General features: G+C 40.1%; 1 protein-coding gene across 1 annotated transcript; it reads left to right on the plus strand.

Annotated features, from left to right (window-relative positions):
• Window positions 1-13,802: 13,802 nt before the first annotated feature.
• KCNA4 (potassium voltage-gated channel subfamily A member 4) lies at window positions 13,803-23,021 on the plus strand. The gene is made up of 2 exons (XM_007530498.3): window positions 13,803-14,244; window positions 17,588-23,021. Exon 2 carries the CDS (start codon window positions 18,350-18,352, stop codon window positions 20,312-20,314), a length of 1,965 nt encoding a protein of 654 aa, XP_007530560.1. The 5' UTR covers window positions 13,803-14,244; window positions 17,588-18,349; the 3' UTR covers window positions 20,315-23,021.
• Window positions 23,022-24,766: the final 1,745 nt, after the last annotated feature.

Here is a 24,766-nt window from a genome sequence, read left to right on the forward strand (position 1 = left end):
TTCATGAATGAGAATGGAAGATCAGAGCAGTACTCCAGCAATGCAATGCAATGCCAGAGATCCAAGCAGAGGAGACTCATGCAAGTTGAGTTGTAGCAATGCTGCCTCCAGAACCAACTGCTCTAAAGCAGCAACTGAAATCTGCATAACTATCACACCCAGGTTACTGTGCACAGCCAGGTAACCTCAAACTGGATTGGTCCTCCTCCACAAGTTTTGTTTTCCAATTGAAGATTTATTTCAGGAGTTGGATTGTACCATTTGGAGAATCACACCATTTATCCTGTTAATGCATATTTTATTATGGGTATTGTAATCCGGTACTGAGAAAGGTAGAGAGTGAATTAACCACCCCACCACACCCCCACCATACAGGGACAGTTATTGTCTGTTTATAATAACAAAACTTAAAAAAAATTATTTATTTATTATTGAATACAGAGAGAAACTGAGAGGGGAGGGGTAAATAGAGAGAAAAAGAGATAGCGAGATACCTGCTTTACTATTTGTAAAGTTTTCTTCTTACAGGTAGGGACCAGGGGCTTGAACCTGGCCTCTCAGGTACTGTAGTGTGTACGCTTAACCAGGTGCACCATCCCTGGCCACAATAACAAAACTTTAAACATAATTAATTTAAAACTGTACTCTATTGCAAATGATGAAAATGTTTAGATCTGACATTGAGAGTGTCAAAAGTTTCTGTTAAAACTGTCAAACTAATATGGCAAATGTAAAAGTGAATTATTGTATGATGTCCTATGGCTATGATGGTGGTGGGGGCTACAAGGTCACAAGCAGTGAGAAGAATCAGCAGACAAGGTCAAATGGAGAAGCAAGCTTCTTAGAGTTTTGGCAAACAAGGCAAGGAGTGAACAGTCTAATAGTGACCAAGGGGCAAGTCACAAAGGGCTGGTTGCCAAATGTTAGGCAGAAGCTCTTAGCTTATATATCTTTAAAAAGGTCTTTGAGTAAGTACAATTTCTATTAGTTTGGGAGAACACATTCTTTAAAGTTTTTCGAGTCGATTTGCTTATGTTTTATCTTAATTTATTACTTGACATAGAGTCAGCAAGTTCTTTATCAAAGGTCTTTATTAGTATGGGGTGATGCCTTGGGTGGAAATGGGGTTTTATCAAATCTCATAATCAAGGTGGGTTGCAACTAGGATTCCAAACTTATCTTGTTGTCTTGGGGGAAGTTATCATCTTGGGAACATGTTTCTGACTCACTGATACTCATTTATACCTATGTAACAGTACTTGTTTTATTTATTTAAGTTAAAAAAAACCTTATTACTCTATTTTTGTGCCATAGCATTGTGCTCCAGGAATGTTTATATTTTTGAATTAAAAATATTATTTCTGTGTGTCTATTTTGAATACAAATTAAGAAGTTTTATCCAATGGGAAGAGAACAGTTCTTGAGTATATACCATGAATTTTGCAATTCTGTATTATGTTTGGCCTATGGCCATAATTTTAGATTTGGGGTTATGCACGTTATCTCTTTATTTCTGTGTTCCAGTGTGTCATTCAGAAATGTCTTTCCATTTCATTGTGCAAATGTGTAGTATTTTCCTATGTTCAAATGATATTACCAAGTTTAATTAAATCTGTTTATGGAGTTCTGATTGACTTGTAGTTAATTTCTTGCCTACATAAATTTAATATTTCTAAAATTTCTAGATATTAAAGAAATAAAGTGCTAAGAAAACAACATAATGGTTAAGCAAAAAGAATTTTATGCATTAAGTACAGCAGGTTTCAGGTTTAACCCCCAGCACTAACATAGGGGAGAGATGAGTTGTGATCTGGTAGAAAAGAAAAGAAAAAAAAAACCAGGACTTTCAACTAGGATTTAATAAGTAACCTTACAGAAACTAAATCGGAATTGTTTTATGATTTCTTTTAAGTTCTTTCTTTTCTTCTTCTTTTTTTTTTTTTTTTTGAGAAACTCTCATTTACCATCATCTATATTTTTCAGGATCCAAGTGATGCTTTGTTATTGTTTGCTTGTTTTTTTTTTTACTTTTATCTATTTATTATTAGATAGAGACAGAAAAATTGAGAGGAGAGGGGAAGAGAGAGAGAGAGAGACACCTGCAGCCCTGCTTCACCACTCATGAAGCTTTCCTCTTGTAGGTGGGGACCAGGAGCTTGAACCCAGGTCCTTGTGCACTGTAACGTGTGCGTTTAACCAGCTGTGAAACCACCTGGCCCCTACTCTAGTAAACTCATGTTTACTAGAGTACCTCAGGGCTCTGGCTTATGATGGTGTAGGGGGATTGAACCGGACATTTAAAAGCTTCAGACATGAAAGCTTCTTTGCATAACAATTATGCTATCTCTCCCACAGTGTTTTATGATTTTAAACTGACTTTATTTAGGTAAATAAATTATTAATTTTAGTTTGTTAAATAAGTTATGCTTACCTGGATAAGGGCAAGAGACCAGAATACTTTAATGATGGCTCTTTTGGTTACTACAATGTCACCCCATCACCCAGGGTCTTAGTCAAGCACTGCTAGGAGTACCAAACAGACATGATGGGTCTAGGCCTCTAACACATTCCTCTCTCCACTGTTACTGGTCCTCTCCACCAGGAACAACATAATGGACCCTTTTGTGGGCCCTTACAGGACCTTGCCTTCAATGTGGATCCACAATGGTAATGACTGCCCCATTCTCCAAAGGGAGGTTGGACAATGTACTCTACCACTCCAGGAAGATAAGTCTGGCAATGAGTGCAACCTAGAATGTTCCTAGCTATGACCACAGAATGTGAGCTCAGACCTAGAGGAATAGAGAGGTTACACAGGCTCTCGTGCTGAATATGGACCCCAGATTAAATTGATGGGGTTTCCAGTTAACAATATTTATTCACTTTTCTGATATTTGGGAGCTACTCTCTGCCCTGACCCAACTTTCTAGTACTAGTATTTCCAGCTAGTATTTCCAACTCTGACACCATCTCCCCAGACAATAACTTTGGTACACCTGCATGTTAGCGGTCAAGCTCAGACAAAAGTTAGTAAAGTCATGGGCACTGTGGAATAGACCTAAAATCGACCTACTAGCTTTTACCAAAATGGAGAACCCATGTGTCACCTGCAATATTATTGCCTTTAGGTTCCTGACTATTCAACAATTTGTTCTGCTTTAAATCTTAATGCTTTTCAGTCACCAAGTTGCAGATGCTGCCATCATGCCAATCTGACTTCTGTGGGCAGACAACCTCACCAATGTCTCCTGGAACCTCACCTCCTGTGACCCCTGCCCAATTAGGTAAAGATAGAAACAGGCTGGGGGAATGAACCTACCAATGCCCATGTTCAGCGGAGAAGTAGTAACAGAAGCCAGACCTTTCACCTTCTGCACCACATATTGACCATGAGTCCATGCTCCCAGAGGGATAAAAAATAGGAAAGCTTTCAAGGGAGGGGATGGGATTTTGAACTCTAGTGGTGTGAATTGTGCAGGATTTTGCCCCTCTTATCCTATCGATATTTTTTATTTTTATTAAATTTTTTTTAAATATTTGTTTTATTTATTTATTCCCTTTTGTTGCCCTTGTTGTTTTATTGTTGTAGTTATTATTGTTGTTGTCATTATTGGATAGGACAGAGAGAAATGGAGAGAGGGAGGGGAAGACAGAGAGGAGGAGAGAAAGACAGACACCTGCAGATATGCTTCACCGCTTGTGAAGCGACTCCCCTGCAGGTGGGGAGCTGGGGTTCGAACAGGGATCCTTATGCTGGTCCTTGTGCTTTCCACCACCTGCGCTTAGCCCGCTGTGCTACCGCCCGACTCCCGATATTTTTTATTTTATAAATAAATTAATAACAAAAAAGAAGTTATGCTTTCTCTTATTTAACAGAATCAATTACAACATACCTGTAGACTTTTACTCCATTTCCATATTCTAAGGTATGATACACCTCTATTCTTTCTCATGACTAATGGGGAATCTAGGATAAGTCCCTTGTTAATCTGTCTCTATAATATTTAGGTTTATTATTTTCTTTTTCTTTTTGAGAATTTCCTCAAGAATGACTATTCTTCGCATTGCAATTCTCAAAACACAATCATATCCTCAATTATCTTGCATATTTTTTTGTCCTTTGTGTAATTTATGCCATTCAATTCTCCCAACAGCCACTGGGGCAAATATCATCACTCTCATTTTGTAGATGAGAACATTATATTTAGGAAACTTAAGGATATACATCTAGTAATGGATGAATATTTTCTGAATCTGAAGGCAGTGCTCTTAACATACTGTCTATATATCATCATAAACAACTAAAATTACTCTTTAAATACATCACATTCAACTGAGGAATAAAATATTCAGTAACTTCTTTGTTGGAAAGAAGCTTGTATTGTATTATTATTTTTGTTTAAAACTAGAGCCAAAGTTCATCATTTTATCGATGTATATTGTCTTGAGTAGGGAAATCAATGACATTTTAAAATATATAGTTAGCATAGAGACTCTTGAGTGGTTTGATGGCCATGACCAGATGACCAACTATATACATTAATAATGGAAGCAGACTATATAAGCCACAGCTTTCTTGAAAAGTTACACAATATGCTTGGATAAGATCTTTGAAAGAAAAATATTATCATGTATTAAACCCACTCCTCTCCTTTATATGGTAATTTAAAATTTGATTGGTATTAAATAATGTTTTAATTTTTATGAAAATTAACATCCTAGCCCATGCTTTTAAAAAAAAAAGTCCTCATTCTCTTGCATTTTTTGTTAGCCTTTTGCTTACTGAAAACTCCAGACCCTGGAGCTTTCTTACCTAATATGTCTGTAGTATAATCCCAATAGCTTTAGTTTAGTATCCTTTAATTATTCCCTCTGTGTGAAACTGAGCTAATAAAACAGTAAGCAATCAAGATATTACTTTGAAGAGTGGCCTTCACATTTGTGACAAGGTAGTCCCTGAAACTAAGTGCTGAAATGCTCTCCTTGGTTCTTTTAACTAAAGTAGGAGATTATGCATTTGTTAAGCTATTTTAAGATGAAAGCAGTGGCTCGATATTGTCTTAAAAATAACTTTAATTTGGATTCAATCAATCCTGTCACACCATTATTCAAATTAGCTGCCTCTAAGTAGGGAAAATTTAGTACACCTAGTAAAATGTCGGGGGAAAATACCATAATGTCTTAAAGAAACCTGCTGTTGTTTAGAAAACTGCGTGAACAATTCCCATCTGCAAGTGGTTATTTATTACTTAGTTATTTTTAGAGGGATTTTTTTTTAATGCATAGCTCACTGTAGCCTCTGGGTACATTTACAGACTTTAATAATTAGCTTTCCTATTATAACTTACACACAACATAGAAGACAACATAAACACAGGATCCACTCACATGCGTCAGCACATATTCACACGCAAATAAGCAGGTGAATGAGGATACCTTTCATCAACAGTTTATGAACAGATGAAATTATTCAATAGTTCACTAAAATCCAAGGATCTTAAGTATTTGACATTAATTAAGGAGCTAATTTTGTTCAGGAATTATAGTTTACTCTGGGGCCATGGTTAGTTAAACAAGTCTTTCTAAGGTTTTTTAAATGTTTACATTCTGGAAAAGAAATTAAAATAAAATACTGCAACTTTTCAGTGTGACATTGAAAATTTACTGCAAGTTAATCGTAAGATAGCTCATATAGCCTCTACTATGGAATGTGCAAACATTTTTTATGTATTCTTGATATGTCTCTGATATTAAGATTTTTTTATAGTAGCCTGGGAGGTCTTGCAATGTATTTGACTTTCAAGCATAAAGTCCTAAGAATGATCCCTAGCATCAAACATGCCAAACTCTGGTTCTCTCTCTGTCTCTCTTTCTCATAAATAAGTAAGTAAATAAATATATTTTTAAAAAATGTAAGATACTTTATATGAAAGAGTACCAAGGGTATCCAAAGATCTTAAAACTATCAGGTGTGCTGCCGTCAGAATTAATTCATTGGGGAATTGTGTGGTGGCGCACCTAGTTGAGCACATGTTATAATATGCATTGAGCTCAGTTAAAGCTTCTGGTCCCCACCTGCAGTGGGAAAGATTTGCAAGTGTTGGGGGGCCGGGTGGTGGCGCACCTGGTTGAGCACACATATTACAGTGCGCAAGGTCCCAGGTTCGAGCGCCTGGTCCCCACCTGCAGGGAGAAAGCTTCACAAGTGGTGAAGCAGGGCTGCAGGTGTCTCTCTGTCTCTTTCCCTCTCTATCTCCCCCTTCCCTCTCCATTTATGACGGTCTCTATCTGACAAATAAATATTTAAAAAAAAGATTTGCAAGCATTGAAGCAGTTCTGCAGGTGTCTCTCTCCCTCTCTATCTTCTTCTCACTCAAATTTTCTGTCTCTATCAAATAAATAAACAAATAAATAAAAAAATCTTAAGAAAAAGAATTAGCTCGTTGGTCCCTCTTCAGAAAATTTTTATTCTACCTACCGACTTGCAAGAGATGATTTGCTTTGGGACACAGATGAGTTGGTCTTTTCAGCTGATCTCTTGTGATTTTGTCGTATTTCCAAAAAGTGAAGTTAACCAAATTCTTCCATTTAGAAAGGGATCTTTCTGGATACTTTTATAAAAAGGTGCCGGGATATACCTGTAATTCAGTCTATTGAGTAAATACCACAGCTGTTCATTTGGGTTTGCCCAGCAGAATATGCTGTGTATGTGAACTACATCAGTCCTAGGTGCAGAGGTGAAAAAAGGGTTGAGGATTCTTATATAGTGTGTTGGCCCTAGTTCGAATTCTTCTTTTTAATTTTTTATCTATAAAAAGGCAACATTGACAAAACCATAGGATAAGAGGGGTACAACTCCACACAATTTCAACCACCAGAACTCTGTATCCCTTCCCCTCCCCTGATAGCTTTCCTATTCTTTAACCCTCTGGGAGTATGGACCCAAGGTCATTGTGGGATGTAGAAGGTGGAAGGTCTGGGTTCTGTAATTGCTTCCCTGCTGAACATGGGCGTTGACAGGCCGATCCATACTCCCAGCCTGTCTCTTTCCTGAGTGTGGTGGGGTTCTGCGGAATCGGAGCTCCAGGACACATTGGTGGGGTTGTCTGTGTAAGTCTGGTTGGCATTATGGGAGCATCTGGAATCTGATGGTAAGCCAAATAAGTTGTTGACTAATCATGAAACTAAAGGCTGGAATAGTGCAGATGAAGTGTTGGGGGGGTCTTGGTTTTGCAGATAGCTAGTATGCCTATTTTAGTTATATTCCAAAGGGCCAGTGGTTGTACTAGTTTTTGTTTTTATTTTTCCCTGAGCCTGAAATCTGATATGCAGGTGGATCCAAGTTATTGTCTGGGGGAGATTATGTCATGGCTGGAAAAAGGACCATAAAGCTGGATTAGGGAAGACAGTAGCTCCCAAGTATGGGAAAGGTGTATAAATATTGTCGACTGTAAGCCCCATCATTTTGATCTGATCTGGGGCCCATATTCGAGCCTATGTGACCTTTGTATCTTTATAGATCTGAGCTTATATTCTGTGGTCATGAGTAGAAACGTTCCAAGCTGTCCTATTTCAGGACACATCTTCTTCAGGTGGAGCATAGAGTATGTTGTCCATTCTTCCTTTGGAGAATGGAACATTCTCTACCCTTGTTGATCCAAGTTGAGGGAAAGGTCTTATGGGGGCCCACAAAGTGATATATTTGTTCCTGATAGAGATGACCAGTAACAATGGAGAGAAGGATCTATTAAAGGTCTAGGCCCATTATGTCTGTTTGGGAATCTTGGGACTCCCCAACCCTAGTTCAAACTCTTAAGTGAGCATGGTGTATTTAAATTTACCTTCATCGCTCCCCCTACCCATATCACATTGTATACTGTGCTTATCTTTGCTTATCCTCACATGTGTTATCACCATTTTTGTTCAATAAACCTTTGATGTATAACTTCTTCTGCCTTGAGGACCTTTATTTTTAATCTCAATTAAGTGATACCTCTCTCCTTCTTTTATATAACCTCCATCCGACCATATCACATGAGTGCACTGATTTATCTCATAGCATCTAGTCTGCTGATATTCCTCAGGGTAGGCAGTTATTGTCTTATATCTATCTCATTGTACCTTGTATATTACTGTGGTACGCATCAGGAAATAAGTGGCCACTCTTTTTCTCCATGACTGTTTTTCAAAACCTTAATAAGTAATAAATCTGTTTTTATGACATCTAAAGATGTCGGTACTGGTATACATAAGATTAAGTGGGGAGTGGTAATGAACTGCGGTTGAACAATGCACCTACAAGTAGAAACAATCTGAGTGACAACACTTCATAAGACATTATAGACTACTGGGAGTTGGATGGTAATGCAGCTGGTTAAGTGCACATGGCACAAAGCACAAAGGCCAGCTTGGAGCCCTCGACTTCCCACCTGCAGGGGAGTCGTTTCACTGGCAGTGAAGCAGGTTTGTAGGTGTCTATCTTTCTCTCCCCCTCTCTGTCTTCTCCTCCTTTCTCCATTTCTCTCTGTCCTAGCCAGCAATGATGACAATAACTACAACAAGAAAAAAAATAACAAGGGCAACAAAAGGGAATAAATAAATAAATAAATATTTTTAAAAAAAGATTCAAAGAAATTATACACTGCTTAGATCATATACATCCCTAAGTCTTGGAATGGGAGGCAAGATTCCAAGTCCCCCAGAACTCCTTTTCACACTTGGATATTTAGAAAGTTGAAATTCAGATAATTGGGAGACTGGGATGAACAGTAAAAAAAAAAAAACCTGCTAAAGAAGTAATACTTTCTTACATTTCCCCAACACAATCACTGGGCATTCTTGGCAAATGGATGGCTCTTCCATCGTTCATTGATTTTAGTATCTTTTGATTGAGAACTTACTCTGGGTCAGGTATTGCACTGATGCTAGATACAGTGCCTGTTTACAGGCTTCTTAGGGAGAGGGTGGAGAAGTAGACAGAAAACTGAAACTACATGAGGACCACAGTACCCAAAAAGAAGAAAAGTATAGTGGATTTAGTTTGTATCCCTCAGGGTCTTCTACCTGCTTTATACAAAGGGAGATTCACTGTCCTTTGCCCCTTTCTTTATAAACAAAGGCATTTATACTACCACTGAGAAAATTCAAAGGCAGGGATAAATTACTAGTTGACTAGTGATGACAAATTAAGGCAAAAAGTAACCTTTTTTCTTTTCAGAATAAAATTATATCAAGGCAGATCTTTGTTGGTCATATGCAAATAATCTACTTCAGTTTATGTGTGTTAGTTTCTAGGAATTAGTAAGAAAAATACAATCAGGGAAATATAATGCTTCTTGCTTGTTTTAGACATACAGTTAGTTACTGGCTGGGCAGTGGCACTGGGTTGAGTGCACACATTACCATACATAAGGACCTGGGTTCAAGCCCTCAGTCTCCACTTGCAGGGGGGAAGCTTCAGGATTGGTGAAACAGAGCTGAAAGTGTGTCTTGTTGTTGGATAGGACAGAGAAAAGTCAAGAGACGAGGGGAAGACAGAGAGGGGGAGAGAAAGATAGACACCTGCAGACCTGTTTCACTGCTTGTGAATATACCCCCTGCAGGTAGGGAGATGGGGGCTGGAACCATACTCTTGTGCTGGTCATTGCACTTTGCGCCATGTGCGCTTAACTCCCTGTGCCACCGCCTGGCCCTCAGGAATCAAAATTATTAATGTATGGTTGAACGCAGTGTCACAGAAACCATCAGAAGAGACTCACTGAACTCATACAGTGAACACTTACTGAGATCAGGTGATCACTGAGTGCCCAACTAGACCCACTTCTGTGTTGTTTTGCATACATATTGTCTAATTCAATTGCATTATACCTAAGAACTTTATGTGGTAGTTACTATTATTATTTTGTAGAAAAGGAAAGAAATGAAGGCTTACAAGAGCTAATTTACCCCAAAACTGTATAGCTAGTTACATAAGAGAACTGGACTTGAAACATTCAGTTCTGCAATGACTAAATCATGTGTTTGTGACCATAATATCATATGGGCTATGCCAATTTGTCATTACAAATGAGTGGTTATCATAGATGCATAGACATGTTATGAAACAAACAACTCCATGCTGCCATAGAAATATAGGAATGGGGAGTTGGGCTGTAGCACAGTGGATTAAGTGCAGGTGGCACAAAGTGCAAGGACCTGCGCAAGGACCTGCTTAAGGATCCCGGTTTGAGTCCCCGGCTCCCCACCTGCAGGGGAGTTGCTTCACAAGCGGTGAAGCAGGTCTGCAGGTATCTATCATTCTCTCCCTCTCTGTGTCTTCCCCTCCTCTCTCTATTTCTCTTTGTCCTATCCAACAATAACAACATCAATAATGACTACAACAGTAAAACATCAAGGGCAACAAAAAGGAATAAATAAATAAAAATTAAAAAAAGAAATATAGGAATGATCTTCCTGAAGTAGAAAATAGAAAGCAAACAAGGATAAACAATAAAAGGTGATGTGTCTGGAAAAAAAGGTAAGAATTGGAATGTCTGCAGTAGAGAAAAGAGAGACACTGTCCTATCCAACAACAACAACAGCAATACCAACAGTAATAGTAATAACAACAAGGGTAGCAAACTGGGTAAATGGCCTCCAGGAGCAGTGGATTTGTAGTATAGGTACTGAGCCCCAGCAATAACGCTGGATGCAAAAATAAATAAATAAATAAATAAATAAATAAATAAAATAATAATTTTGATTCCTGATACTTTAAAAGTGTAACTATAAAGTTTTCACAAAATTTAAGCTTTATAATTCTTAGGAGAGGGACTAATAGTAAATGGCATGGGAGCATGGTCCATAAAGACTTCACATGATAGAATTAAAATGCCCAAGCTTTGGGCTAGGGCATTAGCTTAGTAGTTATGCAGAAGACTTTCATGCTTGAGGTTCTCAGGTCTCAAGTTCAATCCCTGGTACTGTTAGAAGGCAAAACTGGTCAGTGTCCTGGTTAAAAATAAGCATCCAAGAATTAACATCATCAAAATGAATATACTACCCAGAGCCATATACAAATTTAATGCTATCCCCATCAAGATCCCAACCACATTTTTTTTGGAGAATAGAACAAATGCTACACATGTTTATCTGGAGCCAGAAGAGACCTAGAATTGCCAAAACAATCTTGAGAAAAAAATACAGAACTGGAGGCATCACAATCCCAGATCTCAAATTGTACTACAAGGCCATTGTCATCAAAACTGCTTTGTACTGGAACAGGTGGAGGGGAGAATACAGGTCCAAAAAGGATGACAGAGGTAGTAGGGGTTTTATTGTTATATTGTTATGTGGAAAACTGGGAAATGTTATGCATGTACAAACTATCATATTTACTGTTGAATGTAAGCCATTAATTCCCCAATAAATAATTTTTAAAAAAGCATCCAATCTATAGTATTAACTGTTACCTTTTGTACATTGTTCAATCTCAGTTTTCATCTTTCTGAAAGTACTCCACAGTTCTCATAAATTGCTTTAGGGAAATTAATTTCATTATTTATGTCCTCAGACCTGCCTTCTACCACCCCAAGAAATAATTAACTCCTTAACCAGCTTTTGGTCTGCATGACAAGGCACAAGGACTATATCACAATGTAGAGTTAGAGTGGAGGTATCTGCCTAGTGCACGTGATTATTTTTATGTTTGGAGAAATTTATCTATCTTATTTGTTGAAATAAAGTATAGTGGGGGATAAATTGAAGCAAAAATGACTCTCTCTCTCTTTTTATTTTATTTGATAGGACAGAGAAATTGAGAGAGGATGGGGGGTAGAGAGGGAGAGGCTTGATTCACTCCTCCTAAAGAGTCCCCTCTACAGGTGGAGACCAGGAGCTTGGGTGCACCACTGCCTGGCCCTTTAGAGATGGTGTGGAACTTTCTATCAATTAAGCTACTCTTACTTGGGATTGAGTAAGAGACTCGCAGGTACTTTCAGGACAAAAATTCAAGCTGTACTAACTACCACCTGGAAAATCAGGCCTCTGTATCTGTCCCCTTTCCCTGTCTTCTTTCTTTCTTTCTTTCTTTCTTTCTTTCTTTCTTTCTTTCTTTCTTTCTTTCTTTCTTTCCTTCTTTCTTTCATTTATTTTTTAAATCTTTTAAAAATATTTATTTATTCCCTTTTGTTGTCCTTATTATTTATTGTTGTTATTCTTATTGTCATCGTTGTTGGATAGGACAGAGAGAAATGGAGAGAGGAGGGGAAGATAGAGAGGGGGAAAAGAAAGAAAGACACCTGCATACCTGTTTCACTGCTTGTGAAGTGACACTCCTGTAGGTGGGAAGCCGGGGGCTCGAACCGCGATGCTTAAGCTCTGTGCCAAGTGTGCTTAACCCGCTGCGCTACTGCCCGACTTCCTCTTTTTTTTTCACTAATTACAATGAGTTTTTTTAATTGTTATTTTAAAAGATCAGGAAAATCAACCAACAAGAAAAAGCAGTAGTCCAAATGTCCTTTGCCAAGCCAGCAGCGGTTAGGTAAGTGAGCACAGGGCATATCTATAATTCAACTCGGGAATATTTCTCTTAATAATTAATTGAACGCCACAAAAGGACGAGGCCCTACAGGGCACTCGAACAAAGCTGCCAGCCAAGGACGATAGTGGCCGCTTCGGTGCCAAGTGACCCGCCCAAGGTCGGCTCTGTTCCAGCAGTCCAGGCACGCCCCGCCACTGCTTGCTTGGTGTTCCTGGGCGAGCGGGAGAGGTGCCCAGAGCTCCCTTGTCTCCACCTGGGCTTGAGTGCTGTTTCAGTTCGCACTCCCAACCACTAATCTTTCTCTGAACTAATCTGTGGTGAGCGCATATTTGATCTAAGTCCAGAGGAGGTTCAGAGCCCAGCCACCCTAATCAGCAACTGGCACTGGCCAGGTCACTGAGGCTAGTCTGTTTTTGTTTAATGGAGGCGCGTGGTGGTGGAACTCCTGCCACCACGAAAGCAAACTCCCAGGAGCCAGACCACTGGCCCAATGGTTCTTTTTATAGCTATCACAGGTCCCTGCCCCCATCTCCTCCAAATCCCCGAAGGCACGACTTGCAACTCCTTCTGAGCGCTCTGAAGGTCCCCACTCCCCCCCCCCCCCCCCCCCCCCGAGCGCGCTCAGCCTTCCACTGGAGTCTGCTTCCAATTTCTGCAATCCTCCTCTCCTTCGGGTGGAGCGCGCGTTCAAATTCGGTTGCTCCTCTGGAGTCAGGGGCTGGACTTCGGAGCTGAGGCCCACAAACTATGCAAAGGAGGCACCCATCATAGGTGCACCCAAAGATGCACTAGTAAAAACCCTTTATGGTGGTGGTGGTGGTGGTGGTGCTGGTGGAGGTGGTGCTGGTGGTGGTGGTGCTGGTGGTGGTGGTGGTATCTGAGTCATGGGGAGTTATAGAGAAAATTGGTCCAGAAGAGGAAAAGATGCTCAGAAACACCTTATTGAGATTGGATCTCCCGCCTTAGCACCCCTACGCACCCTCAACGTCTCTGGTGACTCCTGCTCTGCAGTCAGGAACCTCATTTCAGCTTGAACGTGGACACCTGTCCCTCTAGGATTTGTGGCTGGCCTCTGGAGAAGACCACCAGAACTCCAGGAACCTTTTCCAGTCACTCCCAGGAGACCTAGCGTCTGGGAGCCGAGCCCCCTGCGGGGGGTAGGGGGTGGGGGGGGCGGTGTCGGGTGTCGTGACAACGCCCTCCCAGCCAAGCAGGGAGGCGCCCCAGGGACCCAGGCGCACGCCACACCCTCGGCGCGGCCCTGGCCCCGCCCCTGGCCGGCGCGCGTTTGCGGCCAGGGGAGGCGTGTGCTGCTTCTGCTGCCTGAGAGAGAGCGAGAGGGATGGATATTAAAGCAGCAATTCGGGCTTAACAAGTGATCGCTGCTGTCTAGGATTGTATTTCTTTTTCTGGGGAACCTTGACTTTCTCAGAAGAGCTCTCCCGTGCTGATTCCCAAGGATCCAGGTGTTTTATGGGGGTCTTCCCTGTGCAGTCCTGCTCCCCAGCCCTGGGCTCCAGCAGCGAGGACTCGGTGTCCCTCTAGGCAGCCAACAGAACTTATTCCGTGGATAATTTGGAGTCTCCACCTGCCACATCGGAGTGATGACTTCCACTCCCCAAGATCATTCTCCCCCTCCTCCAGCTGTTACAGCTTGAGGGGGAAAAACAAAAAACAATCGGGAGGATTTTCTTTCTTTTTATTTTTCACCCCGCCTGGGAACGGTAAGTATGATACCACTCATCTTTTCCCCACTCCCTTCTTTTGGCTGTTAAGAAATACTGGGCATTTGAGGGATAAATAATATCGGGAATGTGACAGAAGGGCATGAATGGAAGGCGGTTAAAAATAAACCAGGAGGTGGGAGAAGGGAGGTGCAGATGCTGCGCGGCGCTCCGGGGGGCCAGCAGTTGTTATTTCCCAACCCCAGGGATGGGGTGCGTGCGCCCTGCTTAATGTGCTGGAGCGGGAACCTAGGTCTGGAGGCGAGGGTACGATTAAAGATGTCGTTTCTCAGCGAGGTGGGGTTTAGATTTATCATCATGTTGCTTTATCCCAGACTCACCGGTTCACTTCCTCTGAGAACAGCTGGTGAAAGGGTTTGAATTGCTGCCTCTACCAACATTTGGATTTGCGTGCGTTTTCCGAGCATTTGAGCAACACAGCGACTGTATAAATGGCGTGCGTTGAAGTGTGTATTTCTCCCTGTGTTGGCCTTTCTGATTCTGTCATTCTGCCTCGCTCTTCTCCTCTTTCACTCTCTTCACGATAAGGTCCAGGTACCACCGAAGCCAGTTGCAGGAATTAGCTCTGAGAGAACAGCTTGATTGGGGGGATGGGAGGTGGGTGAGAGGAGGAGGGGCCGAATGCTTGACTGTTGTTTGGGGGTTTAGGGATTGGGGAATAGGTAGTGTGCAAAATCCTATTAGTTTAATGGTGCTAAAGAGGAAGAGAAATTTCCCTGCGAAGGGCTCCCCCCTAAAGGCTCCTGGGAGTTGGTCTGAATAGATTCTTACAATATAAATACTTTGAGAAGGAAAATATGTTTAAAACCAGCCTGGCCTGCTGGGTTGTAAAGTCTTTCTTTCTTTCTTTCTTTCTTTCTTTCTTTCTTTCTTTCTTTCTTTCTTCCTTCCTTCCTTCCTTCCTTCCTTCCATCCATCCTTCCTTCCTTCCTTCCTTTCTGAAGATCGGGAATAGTGAGGTAACTGGTAGCCAATTAAAAGAAAGGGAATTTTGTAGGATGGAGGAGGGAGTCATAAACAAAAACTAAAGGATCTGAATACATAGATAACTGAACTAGAAATCATTTGGTCTAAAGCGAAAAGAGGGCAGGTCATGCAAAGTTGATGGTGAAGCAGAACACTTCTTAATTCATGACCTTTTGGGATTCATTTGGGTGGGAGAGGGGGTGTACCATAGTTTACAAATGAATAGGTACTAGGTTATACTGGGGCATTATTTAAATGGTGTATTGTTATCCATTTGATGAAGATGGGGAAGTATGTGAATGAAGTGTGACTTGATGGTCTGTGAAAGTGTTTAAAGAGTACTGGGCTGATCTTCCATGGTTAATGTAACTTGAAGACAGGCTTGTAAATAGGAATTTGGAGACCTCTTGAGGGTAAATATTTTAGAGTTTGAGATCATGTTAGGAGTCAGGTATAAGGAGGGGAATGCCATTGAGATACCTTCAGAGTGTATTATCTGGGGTTTGTGTCCCTGCCCTAGGATGATATTTGACTGGGGAAGAGTATATTGCTGGTAAGCCCTCTGTTAGACACATCCCTGCTTGTCACTTAAGAAAACTCAGGTGTGTTCAGGTTTCTAGGTTGACACTATACCTGCTAGGAGCAGCAGGTGGTTAAGAGCTGAATCTTGTTAATGGCTTCAGAAAGCCAGTCCTCTTATGTTTCCCTAAGTGCTTCCAGGAATAGAAGCTGGTAGATGCCTTGAATTTTGACTGTCATTATCTTCCTCAATTCTCTGGGCAACTCTTTGCCTTCTTGGAAGTCCTACTGGGCAGAATGAATAGAGAAAAAAGAGGTTATAAAAGATGTGGCTGGAGCATTTACAATTTATGGCCAAGGAGAAAAATTAGTTGAAGAGAGAAAGGGGGAGAGAGAGAGAGAGAGAGAAGAGAGAAAAGAGGGAACTAAGAAGTAAGAAATAGGAAAGTCAGAGATACTAAGTTACGAACAAGTGGTAGATTGTAAATAAAGATGAATAGATAGAGATAGAGATAGAGATAGAGAGAGAGAGAGAGAGAGAGAGAAAGAGAGGAGTAAGGGAAAAGTTGAGGGATCAGAGGTACAGAAGGTATGGTAGGCAATAAAGTTCACACAGACTGGGATTTAAAACTTAAGGAGATTGCCCCTTGAGAAGAGTGTAGGAGGAAGCATTGAGGTGAACATAGAGGAACTTCAAGGAGAAAAGATGATCATTAGAGATGTAGAAACTGGAAATAACTCCTAGGTTGTGGGTGGTAGGGAGTGTTCTGGAGTCTGGGGAGCTGAAAAACAACAAGGACTTGCTTCAGATAGTGTCAGCTTAATACAGGTCACCAGTGATTCTTAAAATGTCCTGGGTATCCTCATATTCTGTCTTTTTCCTACTTCAGACAATAGCAGAAGGACATACCTATTTGGGGGTGGATAGATAGAAGAAGTTTAGTTTACATTATTGATTAACAACAAATACTTGTTGATATTCAGGGCACTGTTCAGCATCCATGATCTCATTTAATCATTAATGAGATTTGGATGAGGAACTTGTCTCTTCTACAGATAAAGTGTTTAATTGGAGTCAGGAATAAAAATTCTGATTTTTCTGTATTCTCTAATCCTGAGTCAAGGCAGAGGGAGTGAAAGGGGACTGAATTCAGAAATACTAAATAAGTAGAAATTTTATAAAAGCAAGCAAGCAAACAACAACAACAAAAAAAAAACCCTTGAAAACAACAAATGATGGAAGCATCTGTAAAGTAATTACAATGGGGGTCAGGTGGTGGTGCACCTTATTGAGGGGATATGTTACAATGCACAAGGACACAGGTTCAAGCCCCCAGTCCCCACTTTCAGGGACAAAGCTTTGCAAGTGGTGAAGCAGTATTGCAGGTGTCTCTCTGTCTCTCTCCCTCTTTACCTCCTCTTTCCTCTCAATTTCTGGCTGGATATATCCTATAAAGATAATTTTTTTTAAGTAGCTACAATCTAATTGTGGCATGAAGAGAGTAACAGTGAGAATTAAGACCTGGCAATAATGAAAGGGAGCACTGAAGGAAAAACTCTGTGGGTCAAGAGTGGAAAGAGGAAAAGTAATTAAATTGTCACAAGAGGAAACTGAACTGAAATAATATCCAAAGAAGACTGAAAGAGGGCTATTCAGTAAGAAGCAGATTTAATCACCCTATGTTCCTTGGAAATCTATGGTTGCTTGGTGTTTGGTATAGTTTGCCTGAGAACAAGAGAGAGAAGTGTCTGTGAGAGAAACACTCAGTTTGCTCTTTATGATTTGATTCTTCTTTTTATTTTTTTTCTCTTGTGCTTATTTCCCTTCCCTTTTCAGGTGAAGTGCTTCTTCTGCATGCTTTTAGCTGAAGGATGCTGTACATTTCCTTGATTTCTATGGAGACCTTAGAACTGGGTTTGCCCCTGCTGACACCTCATCTTGCATCTTCTCTACCTCCCAAGGTAGCTGTCAGTAGCTTGACATTCCCCCTGAGTCGAGGAAGCCTGTGATGAACTTAAGGGAAGAATCTGGAACCATCCTAATAGGCTTTGAGCAGCACTGACTGGACATGCTTCAAATCACATATTAACATGGGTCAAGTCATCAATAGAAGGCAAGTGCTAAGACTAAAGGCTTATTTTCATTAATTTAAATTTAATGGACTGGGTTTTTTTTTGGACAAATTCCATGGTAGAAAAAAAGATATTTCAAGTTTTAGGTACAACCGCTGGCTGTCAGATACTTGCTGCCTTTGAATCTTGCGGCAGCATCATCACGTTCCAGGATGCATCTACAAATCTGAACACCCACCCCAAAACAGAAGTGTTTAGGAGACTCCAAACATTTTCTGACATAGGCTTGAGTGTGCTAGGCTGTTTTTCTAGACCAGCCAAGCTGTGGAATGCAACATCAAATTCCTGGGAAGAGAGAGCATGGGGTGTGCTGATTTAAAAACAGAAGATGCAAAGTTGAACCGAAAATATCCTTAATTAATTTATCCAAACTTACTTTAATTTGGTGAGAAAAGAAGCTGCTCTCTTTTATCCCCCTTTCTTCTTCTTCTACAACTGGAACCAGCCATTTCTAAAATCCATCACCATGGAGGTTGCAATGGTGAGTGCGGAGAGCTCAGGGTGCAACAGTCATATGCCTTATGGTTATGCAGCCCAAGCCAGGGCACGAGAGCGGGAGAGGCTTGCTCATTCGAGGGCAGCAGCAGCTGCTGCTGTTGCAGCAGCCACGGCTGCTGTGGAAGGCATTGGCGGTTCTGGAGGGGGCTCCCACCACCACCACCAGTCTCGTGGGGCCTGCACCTCTCATGACCCTCAGAGCAGCCGGGGGAGTCGGAGGAGGAAGCGACCACGGCCTGAGAAGAAGAAAGTCCACCATCGTCAGAGCAGCTTTACTCATTGCTCCGACCTGATGCCTAGTGGCTCTGAGGAGAAGATCCTGAGGGAGTTGAGTGACGAGGAGGAAGAAGAAGAGGAGGAGGATGATGAGGAAGAGGAGGGGAGGTTTTACTATAGCGAAGATGATCATGGGGATGAATGTTCCTACACGGACCTGCTGCCTCAGGATGATGGGGGTGGAGGTGGCTATAGTTCAGTCCGCTACAGTGACTGTTGTGAACGTGTGGTGATAAATGTGTCAGGCTTACGCTTTGAGACCCAGATGAAAACCCTGGCCCAGTTTCCAGAGACTTTACTGGGGGACCCTGAGAAGAGGACTCAGTACTTTGACCCTTTGCGTAACGAGTATTTTTTTGACAGGAACCGGCCAAGCTTTGATGCCATCTTATATTATTATCAATCAGGAGGCCGCCTGAAGAGGCCTGTCAATGTCCCCTTTGATATCTTCACAGAGGAGGTGAAGTTCTATCAGCTGGGAGAGGAGGCCCTGCTCAAGTTTCGGGAGGATGAGGGCTTTGTGAGAGAGGAGGAAGACAGGGCCTTGCCAGAGAATGAATTTAAAAAGCAAATTTGGCTGCTCTTTGAGTATCCAGAGAGCTCCAGTCCAGCCAGGGGCATAGCCATTGTCTCCGTCCTGGTCATCTTAATCTCTATTGTCATCTTCTGCCTGGAAACCTTGCCCGAGTTTAGGGACGACAGGGATCTCATCATGGCGCTGAGTTCGGGTGGGCACAGTGGGCTATTGAATGACACCTCAGCACCACACCTGGAGAACTCAGGGCACACAATATTCAATGACCCCTTCTTCATTGTGGAGACAGTCTGTATTGTTTGGTTTTCCTTTGAGTTTGTGGTTCGATGCTTTGCATGTCCCAGCCAAGCACTCTTCTTCAAGAACATTATGAACATCATTGACATTGTCTCCATTTTGCCTTACTTCATCACACTGGGCACTGATCTGGCCCAACAACAGGGGGGTGGCAATGGCCAGCAGCAGCAGGCCATGTCCTTTGCCATCCTCAGGATCATTCGTCTGGTCCGAGTATTCCGGATCTTCAAGCTCTCCAGGCACTCTAAAGGCCTGCAGATCCTGGGCCATACACTCCGAGCCAGCATGAGGGAACTAGGCCTTCTGATCTTCTTCCTTTTCATTGGGGTCATCCTGTTTTCCAGCGCTGTGTATTTTGCAGAGGCAGATGAACCTACTACCCATTTTCAAAGCATCCCTGATGCATTTTGGTGGGCTGTGGTGACCATGACTACTGTGGGCTATGGGGACATGAAGCCCATCACTGTGGGGGGCAAGATCGTAGGGTCCCTGTGTGCCATTGCAGGTGTCTTAACCATTGCTTTGCCAGTGCCAGTGATTGTCTCTAACTTTAACTATTTCTACCACAGAGAGACTGAAAATGAGGAACAGACACAGCTGACACAGAATGCAGTTAGTTGCCCATACCTCCCTTCTAATTTGCTAAAGAAATTCCGAAGCTCCACTTCTTCTTCCCTGGGAGACAAGTCAGAGTATCTAGAGATGGAAGAAGGAGTTAAGGAATCTCTCTGTGCAAAGGAGGAGAAGTGCCAGGAAAAGGGGGATAACAGTGAGACAGATAAAAACAACTGTTCTAATGTGAAGGCTGTGGAAACTGATGTGTGAATCTCAGTCTCTACCTGCCACTGCCTCCTCTCCCTCACCCCAGCAACTCCAAATATATTTATGCATAGAGAGTGCAGTTATGAAAATGAAATATGCAAATGAATACGATGCATACAGTAGTACGCCATTTAATGGATATACATGGCATAATTGTTACTAAACTTGTATTACATATCAATAAATGATACATATTGGAAAAGTGGGAGGTTTAAATAGGAGCACATCTATGCTTATATTTTTTATTAGATTGCAAAATTTTTGCACATTGATTGAAAAAGATGTTACGAGTAAAAGGTGGTTCCATGAGTGACTGTATGTATGTGTGTGTTTATGTGTGCACGTGTGTATGCAGGCACATGTTGTGTGTATATGTAAGTAAACTGTCAACATTGTTAGTGATTGTACAGTGATGGGGAAAGTTGGCATTTTGAAGTATTTACTATGTAAGAACTAATGAATATGAGCAGTAACTTATCAGTGCTTTGACTGCATCTCATGTCTTTGGATTCCATAGTTTTTTTTTTTAATTGTTAGAATTACTGTGTAGAAAAAAAAAAGAAAGTGAAGTATTTAATGGAATATAGGTCATGGTTTTATCTTGGATTTAATTAAAGTTTATTTTTAACTGGAAATTCACTTTTAAAAAGGCTGCAGGGGCCTTTAGGAATTTATTATATTTTATTATTAAGTTGGGGGAAGATATGATAGCAAATGCTTAAAATTATGGAAGAAATTAAGTTGGAGAAATGTAACAAACAAGTTTCATTCACAGATAACAAGACTGGAGTTTTTTTTTTTTTTTTTCCTTTGCACTACTTTATATGCTGGAGATTGAGAGAGACTTCATACTATGAATGTTTACCAATGTAACAGTTCAATGACAATTATTGAAAGAAAGATTTCTTAGTCTTATTTTACTGTTCTCTTCTTTTCTTTGTGTGAGACTAATGGCTACTCAGATAAGAGCACACCATTCCCTTCTCTTTTAAGATCTAAACAACTGATTTACAAAGAGACTATGAAGTAAAATTTAGTAACTGGAACTTCTGAAATTGAATTGTTACAACTATGCTTCTGAAACCGTATCACTTTAAATTGTCTCTGCCTTTTAAATCCAGAATAATTTAGCCAAAGTTAATGCATGCATTGAAAGAATTCTTGAAGACATAAGATGCCCATCAGCTACAAGTGATTATGGCTTACGAACTTTCTATTAAATGTGCAACATAAATGCTAGATTTATTAAGTTTATTTCTTTGTACAGTTACTTCAGGATATAACATGAGCATTCACCACAGAATACAACATTTTGTTTGATAACATTGATATAAGGAAGGATTGTTTAAAAACATTTGGTTTCAACATCATTATTTTAATTAAGGGATTTTCTGACCCATATAACTACACTTAACTCCTGATAAATAGTTCTAGAATATGAGACAACAGTTAGTGATGACACTTGCATTATGAAATCATATTGAGATGTATGTTGAACATTTATAAGAGAACTTATTCTCCAGTGTTTCTTTAGCTTCAGATTTTTATAAAATGGTTGTTCTGAGGTTTGAGGGGAAAAATACTACCAAGATATCTCACTATAAAAAGAATTTTGACAATTGTCAATCTTAACAAAAGACCTAGAATAACTTTTCTCAAACTTTTTAACCCTAGGCCATCATTTTATATTAATATAAAACTCACCTATAATGATAGTTGAAATTCAAAATAAATCCAGTGTTTGGCTTAAAAGTAAAGCTACATTCTTCTCACACCCTTCCCCATCACTTAAGGTCGACTCCTCTTTGAAGACAAATTTGAGGAAAAAAAGCAGCAACCAGGAGTTGATTAAACACGTAGACCAAAGAATTCTTGGTGGACAAAGAGTGGAACAAAATAAGGAAATGACATCTTGTAGCAAGAAGCCAAAGATGACATTTTATGGCATTTTTGATTTGGAACAAAAATGTTCAAAAATACATTAGACTATGGGTGGGACTATTTAGGTTGGTCACCATTCATTTGGAAGTCGTTTGCCATCTCTGCACCCCAGTTTCCTCATAAGTACAAAGAAGCACAGATAAAGCATTTCTCACATCACTGAGTTACTGTGGAATGCAGATGAGAACATGTGAAAACTCTGAAATGTTGAGTCTTGTATAAATGCCAGATATTGTGTCCAAATTGATTAATCTTTCTCTGGGAGAAAAAGATTCCGAACCCATGAGTTACCTTTACTTTATTAGAATATTATGAAAATCAAGAAGTTGATTTGCAGACAAGAGAGGTTATCATTGAATAATTGCTGGAATTTCTTCTTTTGGGGGAAGATCCCAAGCATGTCATGATAAAAAGTTTACTCTGCGGTCAAGGTACCATGTATCTTTTGCTGTGGTCTCTGTGGTCTAGGTACAATGTATCTTTTTGCTGTATCTAACTAGGTCAGATTATATATTAAAATAGTTTAAATTCTCTTTAACTTTGGATGTTTATTGAACACGTTATAATGATGATAATAATAAGTTGTTTGGAAAGGAAAATGTATTTCAATGTTTCTACAGCACCTTTTTTTTTTTGAAGTTTTAAATGGTATATTAAATCTAGTCAATATATACTGAAAGTAATAATTTTGAGAATCCAGAAATATATTCATTTGGGAGATTTTTGGGCTTTTATTTTATATAATTTTCTGAAAGGTTAAAAATCAAGATATGAATTATGGGCATCTAAACCAAATATGATTAAGTTATTAAATGTATGTATGTATATACTTTTTCTTGTAAGATGCATTTATTTTAGGATTTCTGGTTCTCAATTCCACACTTTAAAGGAAACATTTAAACTCTTAGGACTTGGAAAGGTATTTCTATGCAGAACACTTCTCTCACAGAGAAAGTATAAAGGTACATTCCTCAGTGCAGCTCTGGATTTATAGCTTATTTTCCAAGTTAATGCTAAGTAAAGTGCACTAGACACCATTTGTGAAAGTTTTATACTATGAAACATACTTCCAGGGACTGTATAACTCATTTAGGACATACTTCCAGGGACTGTATAACTCATTTAGGATATCTTATCTTCTTAAAGTCCACCTTGTGTATTTAGTCAGAATATAAAGGCTGGTTACCCCTTTTAGTGATTTGTATCATTGAGGTCCAGTAGCCTTTAGCAGCTGATAATGAATGTTACCTAAAGTAAAATATTTGAGGGTCATTGTCACCTGAGTCTTTTCAGAGTCCATACATTATTCTCACTTGCAAATGCTTGAAAAAGAAACATCTTGTGCATAACAATTATAGAAGAGAAAGGAAAATAAATATTCTTTAAATTGAGAGGGGAGGGGAGACAGTGAGAGGAGAGACACCTGCAGCACTGCTTCACTGACCTTGAAGCTTTTCCCTGATGCAGGTGGGGACCTAGGACCTGAACCCAGGTCTTTGAGCATGGTAATGTGTACACACTGCCCCTCCCATTTTAATTTCTATAGGAAGTATCTACTTGGTGTGAGAGGAATTGCAGCTGGACTAGGAACTAAGAGAGCTGGCTTGTTGACCATGGCACCTCATTTCATCTCAGATCTCATATATATAATCTAGTGTGGACTATATTGTCACTTGATGCCTTCTGATATCAATGTTCTGCTCAGGAGTTGAAAGAAAGTATTAGACAAGCTTGATACTTTTTAAGTACAGGTTTCCCTTAATGTCTGAAAATAAAGCTTTCCTATGAAACTTCTTCTAAATTGAAATGATATAAATAAGAAATAATCTCTACTAATTTGTATAGACATAATCTTTGGTGTTTTCAGACCCTAAAAAAAATCCTACCAAATTGTACTGAATAAATAATACATAAAACCCCTGAAATCACACTAGCACTAATATATATATATATATATATATATATATATATATATATATATATATACACATACATACATATAGCAAATACACAGCCTATATAAAGTAATTCTGGGAAGGAGGGAGGAGCTGGACAGGTTCACTCTTGCTGTGAAAGTTACATGCTGCATTTAGAATGACTGATGTAGTATGCTATTTTTTTTCTTTTTTCTTCATTTCATTTTTTCTTTATTTAGTTCTTTATTTATCTTACCAGAGCACTGCTCAACTTGGGCTGATGCTGGTGCTAGGGATTAAACCTGGGAATTTTGGCACCTCAGGCATGAAATTCATTTGTATACCCATTGTGCTATTTTACCTCTCCAGCCCTATTTCCTTTTTCTTTTTTGCTTTAACAGGAAAGAGGAAATCCTGAGCCCTAGAGGTGATTTAGGAATAGATCTCAGGACTTTCTTTTGTGGGGCTCCAGGTTTGACTTGGCATACAGAAACTAGAGAGGTACTCTGGCATTTGCTCTCTGCCTCATTCTGGTTTTTAAAGGGCAAAACTTCCCTTTAGCTTTCTTTCAGTTAGAGAAAATGGGTGCTAGTGTAGA

This window comes from Erinaceus europaeus, chromosome 17 (genome assembly GCF_950295315.1).
Source record: "Erinaceus europaeus chromosome 17, mEriEur2.1, whole genome shotgun sequence".
NCBI classification, from domain to species: domain Eukaryota; kingdom Metazoa; phylum Chordata; class Mammalia; order Eulipotyphla; family Erinaceidae; genus Erinaceus; species Erinaceus europaeus.